Genomic DNA, 15,569 nt, shown 5'->3' with positions numbered 1-15,569 from the left:
TCCTCTAGGTAACGACATGGAATTCATTTGCCACTGACCTCTTTCAGGATGTTTTCACAACTTCCCAGGCTAATCTTAAAGTACTCAAAGTACATATAAAATATATTGACATTTAGGACTGGGACACAAATCATGCTTGCCTGACAATGCACATTAATGCTGTTTACTGCTGGCTGCCACTGTTCTATGATTGTATATTTATATATTTATAGTATTTTTCAGTTGTTCATCAGTGTTTGTCAAAAGTTTGCAACTTTTTTCCCCAGCCAGCATGGGAATTGAGTTCCACATATCTTAATGCTGCCAAGTTTGAAAAACACTGTTCTAAATCAATTTCTTCTCAGATGCTTTTAAAAAAATATATAAATAGAACGACATAAATAAAAAAATATAGGAAGATGGAAATCTCACTTTTGCAAGAATGTGTTTGTCTTTGATGATATATTCGTATGTAGTAAGCAAAACATTAAACTTTCCACTTCGAAGCTGAGGTACAAAGGCCCTTCTTGCAGCTGGAGAGCCCTAAAAAAAGGACACACACACAAAAAACTATGTATAGGTTTTGACATTTAATCTATGTGGTTTATTGCATGTACAACTATGAAATGAATTAACTGACCTACTTTATAGGTACATGATAGGTAAACGAATCAATAGCCCAGAGAAGGGCATGGATTTAAAATTCGCAGGTTTTTGTAGGAGAAGATCAGGCTGAGCTGGAGGGAGGAGTCAAATGCATCATAAGTTTCTGTGCACCTCAAGAGATCTGAATCTAACCTTGAATGCCTCTCTTATCTCCAGCACATTTCCCTTAACTGCCAGTTGGCCAGATTTTTGTACAGAGATTAAGCTTGAAATAAATTTTCATACACATTTGAACTGCCTGAATCTTGTGATTTTCTGGGCGCTTGGAGAGAGGTTTTGAAGAGAGGGAAACTCTGTTCACTGGGGCTGGTTGAACAATTTGAGAAGCTAAGAGGCAACATCCAGAATTGAGGAGAAACAGAAACATGAACAATAAAAAAAGGAAAATCTGAGGAGAAAAAGGAAGCAGAGGTCAGGAACTAAAAAGCTGATTGGAGGTGGAAGATCTGATGAAGACTTTCAGGCCTTACACACAAAAGTGATACAACATACATCCACGGACAGAGGATAGCATTAAAAATGGCACTTCAGATCATGAGAAAGAATATAAAAATCCCAATCTTGATGTTTACCTTATATGAGACTTTAACCACAGAAGGAGCCCACTTATCGAATTCATAGGCCCAATTTGATAGAGTTCTAAAACAGAAAAACAGTGAAAATTCCATTTTATAAAAATTATCTTCTGATTTCTTTCAAGAATTAAAAGTTAAATCTCATAACCATTTGTTTAATGAATAAAAACTGCATTCAAGTATTATGTACTTATTTTAAATTAATAATTTATTTCAACAGAAGATGGAAAAAGATGAACAAATATCAATAAATAAAGGGTTTACAATGATAGAATTTAAAATTCACTTTTTTATTAATTAATTAAGTTCATTGCATCATTTTAAGAAATAACTAAAAACTCTATAAAGCTGTAAACATTAAAGTTAATACTGGCATCACCATTATTTGTCATTCTTCCAAAAAGAAGCAACTTTTTAGAAGTGTAACGCAAAATTGTAGCCATATCTGCTGGCTGATCAGATGGAATCTACCAGTGCCATACTTGCCCCCCACCCGTGCAGCTCTTTTTATTTAACTAAATGAATTAAACCATTTCACTGTCTTTTATAAAATTAATGTACATTAACTATGTGAAGCACAAATGCTTGAAATCTTTGATTGCCAATTCTTGGTAGTTAAGTTTCTTATGGAATTTCATGTAAAGCATTTGTGCAAAGGGTTTTTATTTCTCAAAAGTTTTATCCAACTGAGTCATTCAAAAAACAACAATAGCAACAACAACAACACTTGAATACGGCAGACAAGCCACAGTCATGAATACCAACAAGTATAATGCCTGAACCAAACTTGTAAATTTACTAATTCATAATAAAAAAAAACCTTCTCAGACATTTACTGTTGTTATTGTTGAACTCTGTTATCTTTTTATTGCCCACCTGGAACAGTTACTGCAGCACATCACACGTTTCTTTTGCCTTGGATGTTTCAGACACGTGTGCTTGGACCACAGACTTCCGAAACCTTTATTTATTTTTCCTATTAAATTACATCCCACTAACACTTCAATCAGCACACACTAACAGTGCTTTTTCACGGATACAGATAGTCTCAAAGTTGCCCACCTGTCTCCAAGGTATACTTACGACAGAGGTACTATAATGAGGAAGGGTCCGTTGATTCGTTTGTGTTCCATGAGGTATGTAATTAAAGCAATGGTCTGGATTGTCTTACCCAGGCCCATTTCGTCAGCCAGGATGCCATTGAGATTATTATTGTACAATGATACCAGCCATTCTAATCCTTTGATCTGTGGACAGGAAAAAGAAGCACAAAGACATTATAGGGCCTATAGAAATAAAATGATGGCCTTGTTCTACAGAGCAGCTCAAAACACTGAATTTCCACATCCAGGCTCAGCCAAATGGTAAGGACTTGCTTTCTTACCTGATACTGTTTGAGGACACCGTTCACCATGAGGGATGACTGTTTGTCCACCCTTTCAGTGACTGCATGAGCCACAGCATAGTAAGACTGCAACCCCCTTGCCAGGGCCTGAGACACACCATACTCATCATCCACATCTTGCTTGGCGTTCCTAAGAAAAGGTTTCAAGGGAATGAGAAAGATAGAATGGGAATGTTAACTTTACTGGTGGTACAACTGCTATCTTAGGGGGAGTTCAGAGATTAATTCTTGCTAGGTGTAGGAGAGCAGACCCCCCCCCCACAAGGATTGACTTGTCTTTTGGGGGTTTAATTGTGTGTGCGTACTGTTTTTTTTTGGAAATACTTACAGTTTAAAAAACCACTTGACAGATTATCCCTCCTTGCTACCATCTATTTTAGGGGCAGAGCCGTGGAGTTTTACATTCTCTACTTTAATTCTGAGGCTTCAATTTTGTAGAAAAATTCTGTTTGGGCCTTTGGACAACTGGGAGCTCAGATCTGCTCTGGGAGCTCAGACCTGCTCTGGATTTGTCCTCTCTGGTTTGGGATGGATATGACTAAAGTTCTAGCTTTGTGAATGGAAAAGGGATGTCAGTAATACAATGGGGAATGTTAACAACTAAATTCTGTACTACACGACTGATTCTTTCTTTCAGGAATCATCCAAGAATCTGTTTCCCTTCTGGATGACTGACTGGAATTTCCAGTGAGGTTGCCCGGCTCCAGACTGATTGTACCTGGAACTTCTGAATAATACCTAAAGCTGGGGATATTTCCCATCACTGTATACTAGAGTCTTCCTAATTCTTTCTTGCAGAAAGGCCTGAGGAAGAACCAGAGAATGCAGATGGTCTTGGTAGGAGCTGCTCCACTTCAAGGAAGCAAAGCTTGGTCCTTGTTACTAGGCGGCACATGTTCTCCTTATGGTAACCATGGAACCATTAAAGAGTAGCAGACAGAATAGACAATTTTTTCCCCTTGTTCTCTTCAAGCCTTCCCAAATAAACAATGCTTTATTATGTATAATTACGTAACTTTTTTCATTTATTATTAGTTGCTAGAGGGTTGCTGTCAGGAGAAAGAGGCATCTATAATCAGGAACAGCTCTAATTTCAGAGCCTAGGATCCATAGCAGCATCTATTTCTGCATTAATATGAAGGTAAAGAAGAAGAGCAATGACTGGGTTAGCACCTTTCTTAACTACTACCCTACTACAGTAACTATGCAATTATGCTTAGCCATTTTGCTACTCCTTTGCAATAGAGACTGCAGAAGAAGGAGAGGGGGGCATCTACCTTATCTCTTTCTTTTTCTGCCATTTTGTATTTTGCTAGGCTATTATCTCCTAGGGACCATCCCCCTTAGGGAACCAAGGGGAAGGCAAACCCCTAAGGGGCTTCCGAATTCTACTCTTCCCCAGGCAGAAGATGAGTCTTTTCCAGTGTGAACTACCTTCCTTCACTTAGGGGAGATGTTCCATATGCATCCACTCTCCTTTTCCACCTCTGTTTAAAGGGACTGTTTAAAGAGAATGACAAAACACCACCACCATCAGCATGAGTCTTACTCAATAATGTGCCTTGCATCCACTTCTGATACATCATCACTGTCTGGATCTGGAATCTTTTTCTTCTCCTCTACAGGCAGAGCAGACTGAGCAGGCTGAGGTTGTTCTTCCTCTTCCTCCTGCCACAAACCAAAGTAACTTAATGTAACTTACAATAACTTGGCACTGAAGGGTCACCCCATCAGTTCTGTTCATTTGCCTTCTCCTTCCGGTCCCCTCAAGTTGTTAGCAGCAGCACCCAAAAAAGAAAAAAGGAAAAAGGGGAGTGGGTGGGCTGCAGAGCTATCCATTCCCTTTCAATTTTTCTTTTTAAGCTGTCTGTTATAAGAATTTTCTAATATTTGGTCCCTGGATATGCATCTTCTTCTCTTTTTACTGCATTCTGTTTTTTTTCTTTTTCTTTTGTGACATTTTTAGATAGGAAACCTACAGAAATAGGGACCATCCAATTCGCAAAAAAAATTCTCACAGTGTTTTTGGATGAAGATTGAGGTAAAAACTGAGAACAGTTCTAGTCACTTTCGCTTTCCTCACTGTACGACCATTAACCAAACAAAAGGGGAAACACTTTACCTAAACAGGAACAAGGCAATAAATGCCTGCATTAGAAGCGATACAGTCTTAATTAAGAAAACAGACTGCAGAAAGATTTATACCGTTATATTCTGACTCACAGAAAAGGATGTATCTTAGACTTTGTGTGTGTGTGTGTCTAATTATCTTTTCTGATTAGAAAGACAATCGGTCAGTACAGGCTCTTTGCACTGTCTTTGCTTAAAGCTTCAGCTATCTTTGCTAGAATGTTGTGTCTCCTTTACTCCTTTCCCATGCTCACATGCATCTCCACTTAAAATGGTACAATGCAAGGAGAAGAATGGCTCACTGGAGATACAGTGTCAGATCCGTGTATCTGTCATTTCTTCAGTGGAAGAAGAAAAGGGGTGGGGGGGGGGGAGACTGATAAAGAAATCCTTTCTTGATGTAACTTGAATACATTCAATCTTATATCGAATTTGTATAACCCACACATGATACAATGGAGAGAGGAATCCCAGATGGCCAGAACCTAACACCTCTGAGCGGCACAGCCAGGAGATGAGAAGACCATAAAAATTCCAGTGAGATGTATGCTTGGGAAACTGTGAAAAAGATTGTTCCTTCGGAAGGGGTGGGGGTGGAATAAACATACTGGCTTTTGTTTCACAAAATACACATTAAGAGAAGGGGGGGGGGTTTCTAAACTCCCTTTTCTATCCCAGTATGCCTGAGAGACATTAGACGCTGCTTTTAACCCCTACAGGAATTGTCTCATCTCAAAAGAGGATTTCTTTTTGATACGTTTCCAGAAGTTCATTCTAGTTGATTGAATGGGAAAAGTTCTGTAGCCTGACATAAAGCAGCGTCTGCAATAGAGGTCAGCCTGGAGAGGAAAATATTTTTTTTAAAAAAAACCTTCACTCTACCGAAGGGACCCTGCAAGAAAGGAAAACGTCTGAGTACAGCAAGGACCAAGGGGAAGCCGAATGCTGGGGAGAAACGTCGACAGTTACCCAGACAGATACTGACTCGATGCACCCCATCGAAGATAGCAAAGCTGCCTACGAAACCTCCACAAAGCCCTGGTGGTCTATAGGTGTAGGAAAGAGAGACAGCTGGAACAGAAGAACCAGGGGAGTAACCCTCACCCGGGGCAATCATAAACCCGCATGGAAATTGGAGCCGGAGGCCCTATCGGATCAGAAAGAATGGGACGAGGAGCCACCGGCCGACGACCGACTGAGATGGTACATAAATCACCTCATGAGGGAAGCCCTGGAGAACCTCGAGGTGAGGGATGCACCAGGACGCCAACGCAGGAGAGCGAGGGAACCAGAAAATGAGAGAACCCGAGCTGCCACCCCGGATTCAGCTGAGAATGATCGGGCAGCAGGACAAGCTGCAGAACCAGCAGCCATACCAGGTACCCAACCCCAGAACAGGGGATTAACCCTGGCCAACCCAGAGACATACAACTGCAGAGGAAGGTACCACCCCTGGGAGTAAAAATTCAATGGGGACCCCCAGAAACTGGGATTTTTCCTGGCGCAAGTCCTCACCTACATGCAAGAATATAGGCAGAATTTCCAAACCGAGGTATCCCGAGTATGAGTCGTCACTCTGGCCCTGGAAGGGGCAGCAGCCAGATAGATGGTGACGCTCCACAACATCAATGCCCCAGAATTAAGGAACCTCGACCACTTCATGATGTCCCTACGCCACCGCTTCGAAGACTCTCTCGCAGAAAGAAAATCCTGAAACCGCATCAGAGTCGTAAAGCAAGGCCGTCGCCCAGTAGCTGAATACAACGGGGAATTTCCTGACCTGGCTGGCCGAGTCGACTGGCCAGAGGATATCCTAGTCTGTTGGTTCAAAGATGGACTAAATGATGACCTATATGCTGCCTGTCTGGCCCATGGGGCCCCAAACCTCTTGCATGAATGGTACATGATGGCAGAGGAGGTGAAAATAGACATGACTCGTAACCGGTACCGCCGTGGCAAGTTTTGGAAAAGATCCCCACCCCTGGGGAAATGTTCAAACCCCAAACCACCACGACTCCAAGAATGTCTGGTTGTTTTAAGTGTGGAAAGGAGGGACACCGCGCAGCAGCATGCCATTTGAAACCCTCTGCCAGAAAGCCAGACCACCCATCGGGGGGAAACCTGGAACATCCAGCCCTCGAGGAAAGAGGACTGGCCTGAGGGGCCAAGTAGCTGTGGGATTCCGATCCCCCCCAACCCAGAGGAAGAACCCCCAACACTCCGAGGGGACCTGAGCCAGCCCGAAAGCGATCCGGAAGACGACCCGCTGGTAAGCAACCCAATTGAATCAATCACTCTACCCCAAAGACTGTTTATCCCCAGCCGAGGGAAGGGGGAGGAAGTTGCAGTGTTAATGGATTCGGGATGCACCCAATGCCTAATAAACCCCTCCCTTGCAGAGAAATTGGGAATCCAACTGAAAGAAATGGAAAATCCCATCGCTTTCTGCCAATTAGTTGGAACTATAGCGGGGGTGGGGGGAGCCAGCTAGGTTTTACCACAGAACCATTGAAAATAAGACTAGGGAACCATAGGGAGATGCTCACATTCATTGTAGCCCCAGGAATGGAAGAGCTGCTAGTCCTAGGTCTCACATGGCTGCGGAAATGGAATCCAAAAATAAATTGGAGGAGAGGAACTGTACAATTCCAAAGAGACATAGTATTTGCAAATAGCTCAAAGGAAAGGATAAAGAAAGGAACACAGAACAGAGAGTCAACCATGACCGGACAGTCGGCTGAACCCATTAACATCCCCAATGAGTACCAGGATCTGGCCCAAGTATTTAGCGAGGAAGCTTGTGATGAACTCCTACCCCATCACGCCACAGACTGCACTATCGAAATCCTACCAGGGGCTAAACTCCCAAAACCACAAATGTACTGCATGTCTCCCAGAGAACTAAAAGAACTCAGAGCATTTATCGACAAAAATTTAAAAAGGGATTTCATCGAACCCACCTGACCAAAAATAGCTGCTCCAGTGTTATTCCGCAAAAAGAAAGCTGGCTCAGTACGCTTGTGTGTTAATTACAAAAAAGTAAACACAATTTGCATAGAGAATATGTATCCACTCTCCCTCATGAAGGATATGTTAGCCCACCTCTCGAAAGGAATTTTTTTTTTCAAAGTTAGACCTATGAGAGGCATATTACTGCATAAGAATAAAGGAAGGGGATGAGTGGAAGACAGCTTTTAACACACCATTGGGATGCTACCAATTTAAAGTGCTCCCCTTTGGACTGCAAGGAGCGCCTGCCGTGTTTATGCAATTGATCAATTTTCATGAATTTTCATGAATTTTTATATAAAGGGGTTCTAGTGCATCTTGATATTTTAATCTATGATGGAAGAACACATCAAGCTACTCCGTGCAGTCCTCACAAAACTTTATGTCCCTACAAGCCAGAGTATGGACCTCATGAAACGCTGCCACGACTCCAAAATAGTGGGACACTTTGGGTCGGTTGCACCTAATCAAAAGACAATTTTGGTGGCCATCCCTCAAAAAGGACATTGAAAACTATGTTGCGAGCTGCCCCACCTATGCGGCTGCAAAGAGAAGACAAGGAAAATATCCTGGACTTTTACAAACGGTAGCAGACCCTTCTGCTCCCTGGAAAGAGATCTCTATGGACTTTATAGTGGAGCTTCCCGAAAGTGCTGGGAATACTATCATTTGGGTTGTAACTGATCTTTTTTCCAACAGGTTCACTTTATTCCATGCCAAAAGATCCCAACTGCCAAGGCATTGGCAAAGATGTTCCTAACACACATTTATCACCTTCATGGAACTCCCCAGCGGATTATCTCAGATAGGGGTGTTCAGTTCACATCCAAATTTTGGCAGGCCTTTTTAAACCTATTAAGCTCCACCCAGGGGTTGTCGTCATCAAGTCACCCCCAAACTGACGGATCGACGGAGAGAGTGAACAGCGTATTAGAACAATATTTAAGATGTTTTATTAATTACCAACAGGACAATTGGACTGACCTTCTTCCTTTTGCAGAGGTAGCATACAATAACTCAGTCCATAGTAGCACGGGGTTCACTCCATTCCAAGTAGCCACGGGCCAAGAATTCAACGCCATGCCGAAACTACCAACCAAAGAACCTGAAATCCCCTCCCTTAAGGAGTGGATGGATAATTTACAAGCCATGTGGCCAGTGGTAAGATTGTCTTTACTGGAAGCTAGAGCAGTCATCAAAGCTCAAGCAGACAAAAAACGTTGCGACCCTAAACCTTTCAAGATTGGGGACCGTGTATATTTGTCCACAAAATTCTTAAAATCATTACAACCTTCTAAGAAATTAGGACCAAAATTCATTGGCCCATTTCCAATCTCCAGAATTATTAACCCCGTGACGGTAGAGCTTCGACTTCCAAAAACACTTAGGCAGATTCATCCAGTATTTTACTGTAGCTTGCTCATACTGGAGATCACTTCAAACCTCAGACCCTCCCTTCCCACACCTCCAACCCCCATCATGGTACATGGGGAACATTTTGAAATTAAAGATATCCTTGATTCACGCACTCACCGTGGATCCACACAATATTAAGTAGCTTGGAAACACCTTCCTTCCTCAGAAAATAAGTGGATAGCCAAACGACACATAAAAGCACCCACATTACTATGAAAGTTCCACCTAAAATACCCTGATAAACTATCCTGAATTGCTGATGTAATGCATGATTTTTTTTTTTCCAGGTAGACCTGTCTGTTTTTTAAGGAGGGCAGGATGTCAGATCCGTGTATCTTTCATTTCTTCAGTGGAAGAAGAAAAGGGTGGTGGTGGGGAGACTGATAAAGAAATTCTTTCTTGATGTAACTAGTTGATTGAATGGGAAAAGTTCTGTAGCCTGACATACAGTTTAATTCTGCTGGACTGATTTCTACTGTACTTAAGTGAAAAAAGCAAAGTTTAATGGGAAGTAGGAACTTGTCATGCCCCTGTCGGAGTCTGAATCTGAGGAGGAAGACAAACAGCTGACAGGGAGCAGGAGTGTGGCTCCGCTGGCTGTGGAGGAAACTGGGGAAGGCAAAATCTGGCTGGGCAGAGCAGGGGAGAGGTAGAACAAGGAGGAGGGAGTTCAGAGGAAGACCCAGGCCCACCCCTTCTTCATCCTAGGGCATGCAGGGAGGAACGAAGAAGAGAGCAAAGTGGGTTGCGTGGCTTTCAGGGGAGGAAAGGGCCCTGATTCCTTTCATTAGCCACAGCTGGGAAGAGAGCTTAAAAGAAATGCATGCTGAGTGCAACAGCTGCTGGGAGCAAACATGAGTTTATCTTGTGTTGACTTTGCTTATCTGTGTTCCTGGCGTCTTCCCAACCATGTTGAGTTATTGCCGTCCTTTCATGTCTGGAATTCTTGCTCCTGCCCTGTTGGATTAATTACCTCATTTTGCCTTGATTGAACTTATAGTTACGGTTTTTGTTGACCACGTTTTGGACTTGATTCTCTGCAGCCAAAGGCTGATCCTAGGAGAGTTTTTCTCCAGCCAGAAGGTAACCAGGACATTGGGGGCAAAGTTGGAGCTAATAAAAGGACTCCTATTGATTATCTGACTGTGTTGCCTTTGTGCCACACCCAGGGTCATCACAGAACTGCTAGTTAAGTTCTGTTTTCCTGATGACAAGATGGCTCTATCTGAATATACAGTACATAAGATTAGATAAAATAGATAAAATGGTTCTCATCAAAATTCTTTTCAATAAAAAGAATGCTTCACCTATATCTGATGTTAATCTAAACAGATCAAATGGATCAAGAGAACATTCCTCCTCACCTCTTCTTCCTCCTCTGATCCGCTTTCTTCGCTGTCAGATCTTGGTGCTACTTCATATCTATTTAAATAATTATGACATTGTGAATTATTATAGAGAAATATCCCTGACAAACCAAGTCAGTTAGAAGCACTCCTTTCAGAATCATTGGGAAACTGGGAGAAAGATGAAGGAAGAAAGAAGGAAAAAGGAAGATGAATTCATCTTAAGGCTAGAAACCAGCAAAATATGAATTCTAGTCCCAACTTAGCCATTCTTTTCATTATCATTCTTTCAAGATAACAAAATGTAAAATTGAAACTTCCAAACCAGTATCAGATCAACAGAATCAAAGAATGGAAATGGGGAAAAAATATTTCATGTGATGAAATGCAATCTTCCTAAAGGAAGATTTTATGGAAGTGAATCGGAGGTGGTATTCAGCAGATTCTGACCAGTACTGGAGGACCGGTAGCAGAAATTTTGAGTAGTTCGGAGAACCGGCAAATACCACCTCTGACTGGAGATTTTACAGTATCCTTCCCCTGCCATGCCCACCAAGCCACACCCACAGAACCGGGAGTAAAAAAAATTGAATCCCACCACTGAAGTGAATGAAAGTATATCATAAGAGGTAGCAATCCAAGTTAAATATCTACCCCCACCCCCATCCTGTTCTTATCAGTTTACCAGGAAGACTGGGCAAGAAACACGACTAGATGATTTAATTTTACTTAAAGTAAGGGCCACATTAATAGAATCTTCCAAGTCTGAAAGTATATTTTTCCTGTACTCTCTTTTTACACTTTACACTCTTTTTAAGACTATAAAATTAAGGAGAATTTCTTTTAAAGCTCTTGCCCCACCTGCTACCCAACTGTGGACTATACTGTCTCTTATCAGACTATTCCCTAGGCAGCATTCTGGGCCCAGTCACCCAGGGTCATTCCCACACAACTATTACAGTTCCCAACTCTTGTAGTAATACACTTCAAGAAAATGCCCACCATCATCATGTGTTTTTGAGCTTCCTCTTCACTTGGAAAGTTTAAGAACCCTTATTCATACCTGAATTTGTCTAATCCCTTTTGAAAATCTAAAGTCTGTCAAACTGAGGTGCTAGCCTGCTTTGACTCCAGACCCAGAGTCCATGGCAACTTCAGCAAGTTCTTTAGCAACACATATAGGCTACAGTCTTCTCAAGCTTGACGGCACCCACTCCACTGCATTGCTATGATTTTTTTTTTTTTTGAAAAAAAAATGCAGAGAATAAACATGTTGCATGTCACTTTTCTTAGGGAAAATATAACAGTGAATTCTGCAAGCAACTTACCCAGGGTTCATTTCTAACCAGGTATCCAGCTGCCCAGCCTTTGGTGCATCTGTGCCAGTAAGAATTTTCCCACTTTCAACATGAATCACTTTCACAGGGAGATCACTCATTTGGCTGGTTTCATCTAAAGGCTGAAGAAATACAATATGTCAAAATGTATTTTTCACATAAAGTATGATTCTAATGCAGTACGATTCTAATCTCATTTAATATTAGACCTCAGGAAATGGAGGAGCAAGGAAAAAAAGATTGTACCATATGGCTAAGTTACTGCCACTGCAGAGTAGGACTCTAAGAAGGTTTGCATAAATATCTTTGTTGAAGTAAAAACAAAAGTGTACTCTCTATTAGAGATTACTGAATTATAAATAGGGACATAAAAATATAGAAAAAGTGTATCACCCCTTGCTTTTCTAAAATGAAGTGAATGCAAAAACATTTCATCAATAGATAAATAATAATTGGTATGGATTGCAAGATTTATTTAATCTTTAATAAAAACAAAGATAAAATCTTTTTATACTCCTCCTTGGTCAGAAATTCCTAAATGGTTTCAATTAACTGCAATTTCAGTTGTTTAGTTCAAAAGAATGACAAAAAGAAAAAGAAACCTTCAGAAACCATGACTGAATTTGAAAGGTTTATAACAGAATATTCAGAACACCTGCTATGGTTTATTCGTAAGTTGTTACTAAAATATGATTCAGAAGCAGAGATGGAATGATTAAATGGATGCACAATTTAAACAGGGCAATTGATATGCAACAGTGGGACTATCAATGGAAGATAAATATCAAATTTACTATGAGAAGAAATTCATAATAGGAGAAAACAGATGCACAATATTTTTGTTGGCACATTATATCAGTGTTGATTGCCAAAATAGTTATTTCAAACTGTTGCAAATGAAATAATCAGGTGGGATAATGTTTTCTTGCTTTATGGTAATACCATAAAATTCAACAATTCTGGAAGATGATATTTTCAATTTGGACATTTCTGTCTTCCCAGCATAACTAGACCAACAAATTACATGAAGTTGGCTTTATATACAATAACAGCTTAAAGTATAAAGCTGGTCCTTTCTGGAAAAGAGCATATTTGTACTTTATGTTTCTTTCTGTAAATACACACAATTCCTTTCTTAGAAGAACGGCAAGTTACATTATGGGAGTATTAATGTCAAGTTAATTTGCATTTAAAAGACAAGTCTGATCCCTCAATTTAAATCAACCTAGAAACCATTTATTGATCATAACTCTGCATATGGATTTATACAAATCAGAACACTTGGGGGTTGTTAACATAAGGCTTTAAAATACCAGATTTCCATAGCAAATGTTTGCCTGGTTCATTATAATATAGCCAGACTTTCTGAACTTAGAGAGAAAATTCTATTAATTGCTTATTCTGACCAATGTTTTAATAAGCTGCCATATTAATTAATTTTTTTATTAATTAAATTTTTTTAAAACATTGGGACCCTGTCTATCAAAGAGGCTCATAGCTGTTAGCACTTAAAAAACAGATTAATCGGGCACAACTGACTGCTTCAAAAATGTTCCTAAGGTAGTTAAGTTTATTATGGTTCTGTTCCAATCAATGTGTTTATTTGCATCTGTAGATATTTGCAAGCATATACAAATGTTCCTTTCTCCCTTAGATTTTTATATCACCTTTGTTCCAGGAATTCACAATGGCATCACAGTCCTTTTTCCAGTCCACGCGCCCCCAATAACAACACTCTTGTAAGGTAGGCTAGATTGAGAGAGAATGAGTGGCCCAAACTCACGCATTGAATGCCACCTTCCTTCTATCTGGCAATGTGTAAATGGCCAGTCCTATTTGTTGAAGCCACTATTTTTGCTGATTATACTGATGAGTAGATGAAGTGTCACAGGTTTTGCCAGAATGCAGTAATTTCTAACTGTCAGGATATTCATGATACAAACTGGATGAGAAAATATGTATTCCTACAAGAAACATTTAGGAGAATCCACCAGTTGATGAAACTTTGATCCACCAACCACAGTCTCTAAAGCAAGTTTCAACGCCAGCTGCTTGCATCAGTGCATTCCACTTGGTAGTCCAAATAAAAGCAGTTTCCCTACCATAAGAAAGCAAGTACTCATTGTGCAAAAAAAATCCATACACAACTTTACAGCCACAATTAAATTAGTTTGGGAGGGGGGAATCTTACTTCACCATCGGGTCCAATTGCTGGGGTCTGTCCTTCCACAACCTCAGCCTTCTAAAAGAAATGAACATCAGGAAAAACTTATATTACAATGGAGAGTATTTTAAATCACAAAAGTATTTGAAAGGCATCTAGGTTACTTTTCCGAGTTTTAAGCACAAAAAACCAACAGTTTCATTCTGACGTTTAGATATTTGAACTTCTATATCATTAATGTAGAAAGGTTTATTTAAATATATTATTTTCATTTGGAAGTGCTCTGATTCAGTTTTCTAATAAATTTTGGAGGTGGGAAATGCAGCATCAGTAGACAGCATAGCTTAATGACATCTCAAATTGATGCCAACATTTATAAACGAAAACATAAGAGATGTATCATTAAACATGGCAGAAATTTCAGACCCTGGAAGACTGACACGGGACACATCTCAAAGATTTACGCAGGGCTTGCTTCTGAGTGGTTTCACTGATCCGAACAGGTTGATTTAACTCACCTTCTTTTTCTTCTTCTTCTTCTTCTCCTTTGCCACCTGTGCAGCCTTGTGCTGTCTCACCAGTTCTGTGAGGTTGGCCACATATTCATCTGTCTGCTGAAGCAGGTAGGCTAAGCGTTTATCTTTCTTTTGATCAATAAGCTTTCGGTACCCTTCTTCATCCTCAGCCTGTAAAATACACAGACTCAAGTTATAATTTTCTGAAATTATACCGGGAGCATTCATGTAAATGATCAGTCAGATTCATTCTACACACGGACATGAAAAATCCATACCATCAACCGGCGCATTCTCTCCTTCTCAATTCTCTCGTTCTCCTTCTTCTGTTCACGCTCCGTATTCGCATGGTAAGTGGCCACAGCCTTTGTCAGCTTCTGAATCTTGCCGGTGACTGATCGATGGTATTCTTTGAAATCCTTGGCATGCTGGAGAATGCTGTTGAGGTACTCCTTAAAAAAGAACAGTTAACAGAAAATAGCTTCATGAATGAGCCAGGCATGGGTTAGGGCAGTGTTTCTCAACCTCAGCAACTTTTAAGCTGTGGGGCTTTCAACTCCCAGAATTCCCCAGCCAAATGGCTGACTGGGAAATTTTGGGAACTGAAATCCACACAGTTTAAAGTTGCTGAGATTTTACACTGGATTAGAGCTTGTTTGTATCACAAGCATGGTATCAGTAATTACACAGTATGCTGGTGTTAAATGTTTATTCAAGGATAAGAAAGGTGTTTCACTGGCCACAGCCTAAGGCGCATTTAGCTCACCCATGTTTGACAATGGTCAGCTACTGTCCAAACGTACATTTTTGTACCCTTTATTTATTCCAACAAGCTAATAATAAATATAATGCATTGATTATTTATCCACTCTGGCATCCTATTACATGTTGTCCTTAACTTACAACCATTTGTTTAGTGACTGTTCAAAGTTACCATGGCATTAAAAAAGTGACTTACAGTTGGTCCTCACACTTACGACTCCAGCAACATCCTCACAGTCACATGAGCAAAATTTGGGTGCTTAGC

At 40.5% G+C, this 15,569-nt stretch overlaps 1 protein-coding gene across 9 annotated transcripts in view; it reads right to left on the bottom strand.

Moving 5' to 3' along the window:
* Nucleotides 1-15,569, bottom strand: part of SMARCA4 (SWI/SNF related BAF chromatin remodeling complex subunit ATPase 4) — a 79,092-nt gene that overhangs the window by 31,381 nt on the left and 32,142 nt on the right. For 8 of the 9 annotated variants that reach the window (XM_026679554.2, XM_087957017.1, XM_026679557.2 and 5 more), the window contains exons 10-19: nucleotides 14,821-14,994; nucleotides 14,546-14,713; nucleotides 14,055-14,105; nucleotides 11,855-11,985; nucleotides 10,545-10,602; nucleotides 4,175-4,293; nucleotides 2,605-2,755; nucleotides 2,304-2,467; nucleotides 1,218-1,284; nucleotides 412-522 (exon numbers count right to left, since the gene is read on the bottom strand). In XM_026679554.2, coding sequence (XP_026535339.1) covers nucleotides 412-522; nucleotides 1,218-1,284; nucleotides 2,304-2,467; nucleotides 2,605-2,755; nucleotides 4,175-4,293; nucleotides 10,545-10,602; nucleotides 11,855-11,985; nucleotides 14,055-14,105; nucleotides 14,546-14,713; nucleotides 14,821-14,994 — 1,194 coding nt within the window. The remainder of the gene's footprint in view (nucleotides 1-411; nucleotides 523-1,217; nucleotides 1,285-2,303; nucleotides 2,468-2,604; nucleotides 2,756-4,174; nucleotides 4,294-10,544; nucleotides 10,603-11,854; nucleotides 11,986-14,054; nucleotides 14,106-14,545; nucleotides 14,714-14,820; nucleotides 14,995-15,569) is intronic. The other variant, XM_087957015.1, reaches the window with a different exon arrangement.

The sequence above is a fragment of the Notechis scutatus genome, chromosome 2 (assembly GCF_049901735.1).
Source record: "Notechis scutatus isolate UNSWTSFEM ecotype Mainland chromosome 2, rNotScu1.2, whole genome shotgun sequence".
Lineage (NCBI taxonomy): Eukaryota > Metazoa > Chordata > Lepidosauria > Squamata > Elapidae > Notechis > Notechis scutatus.
This window is presented reverse-complemented; position numbering and strand designations above follow the sequence as displayed.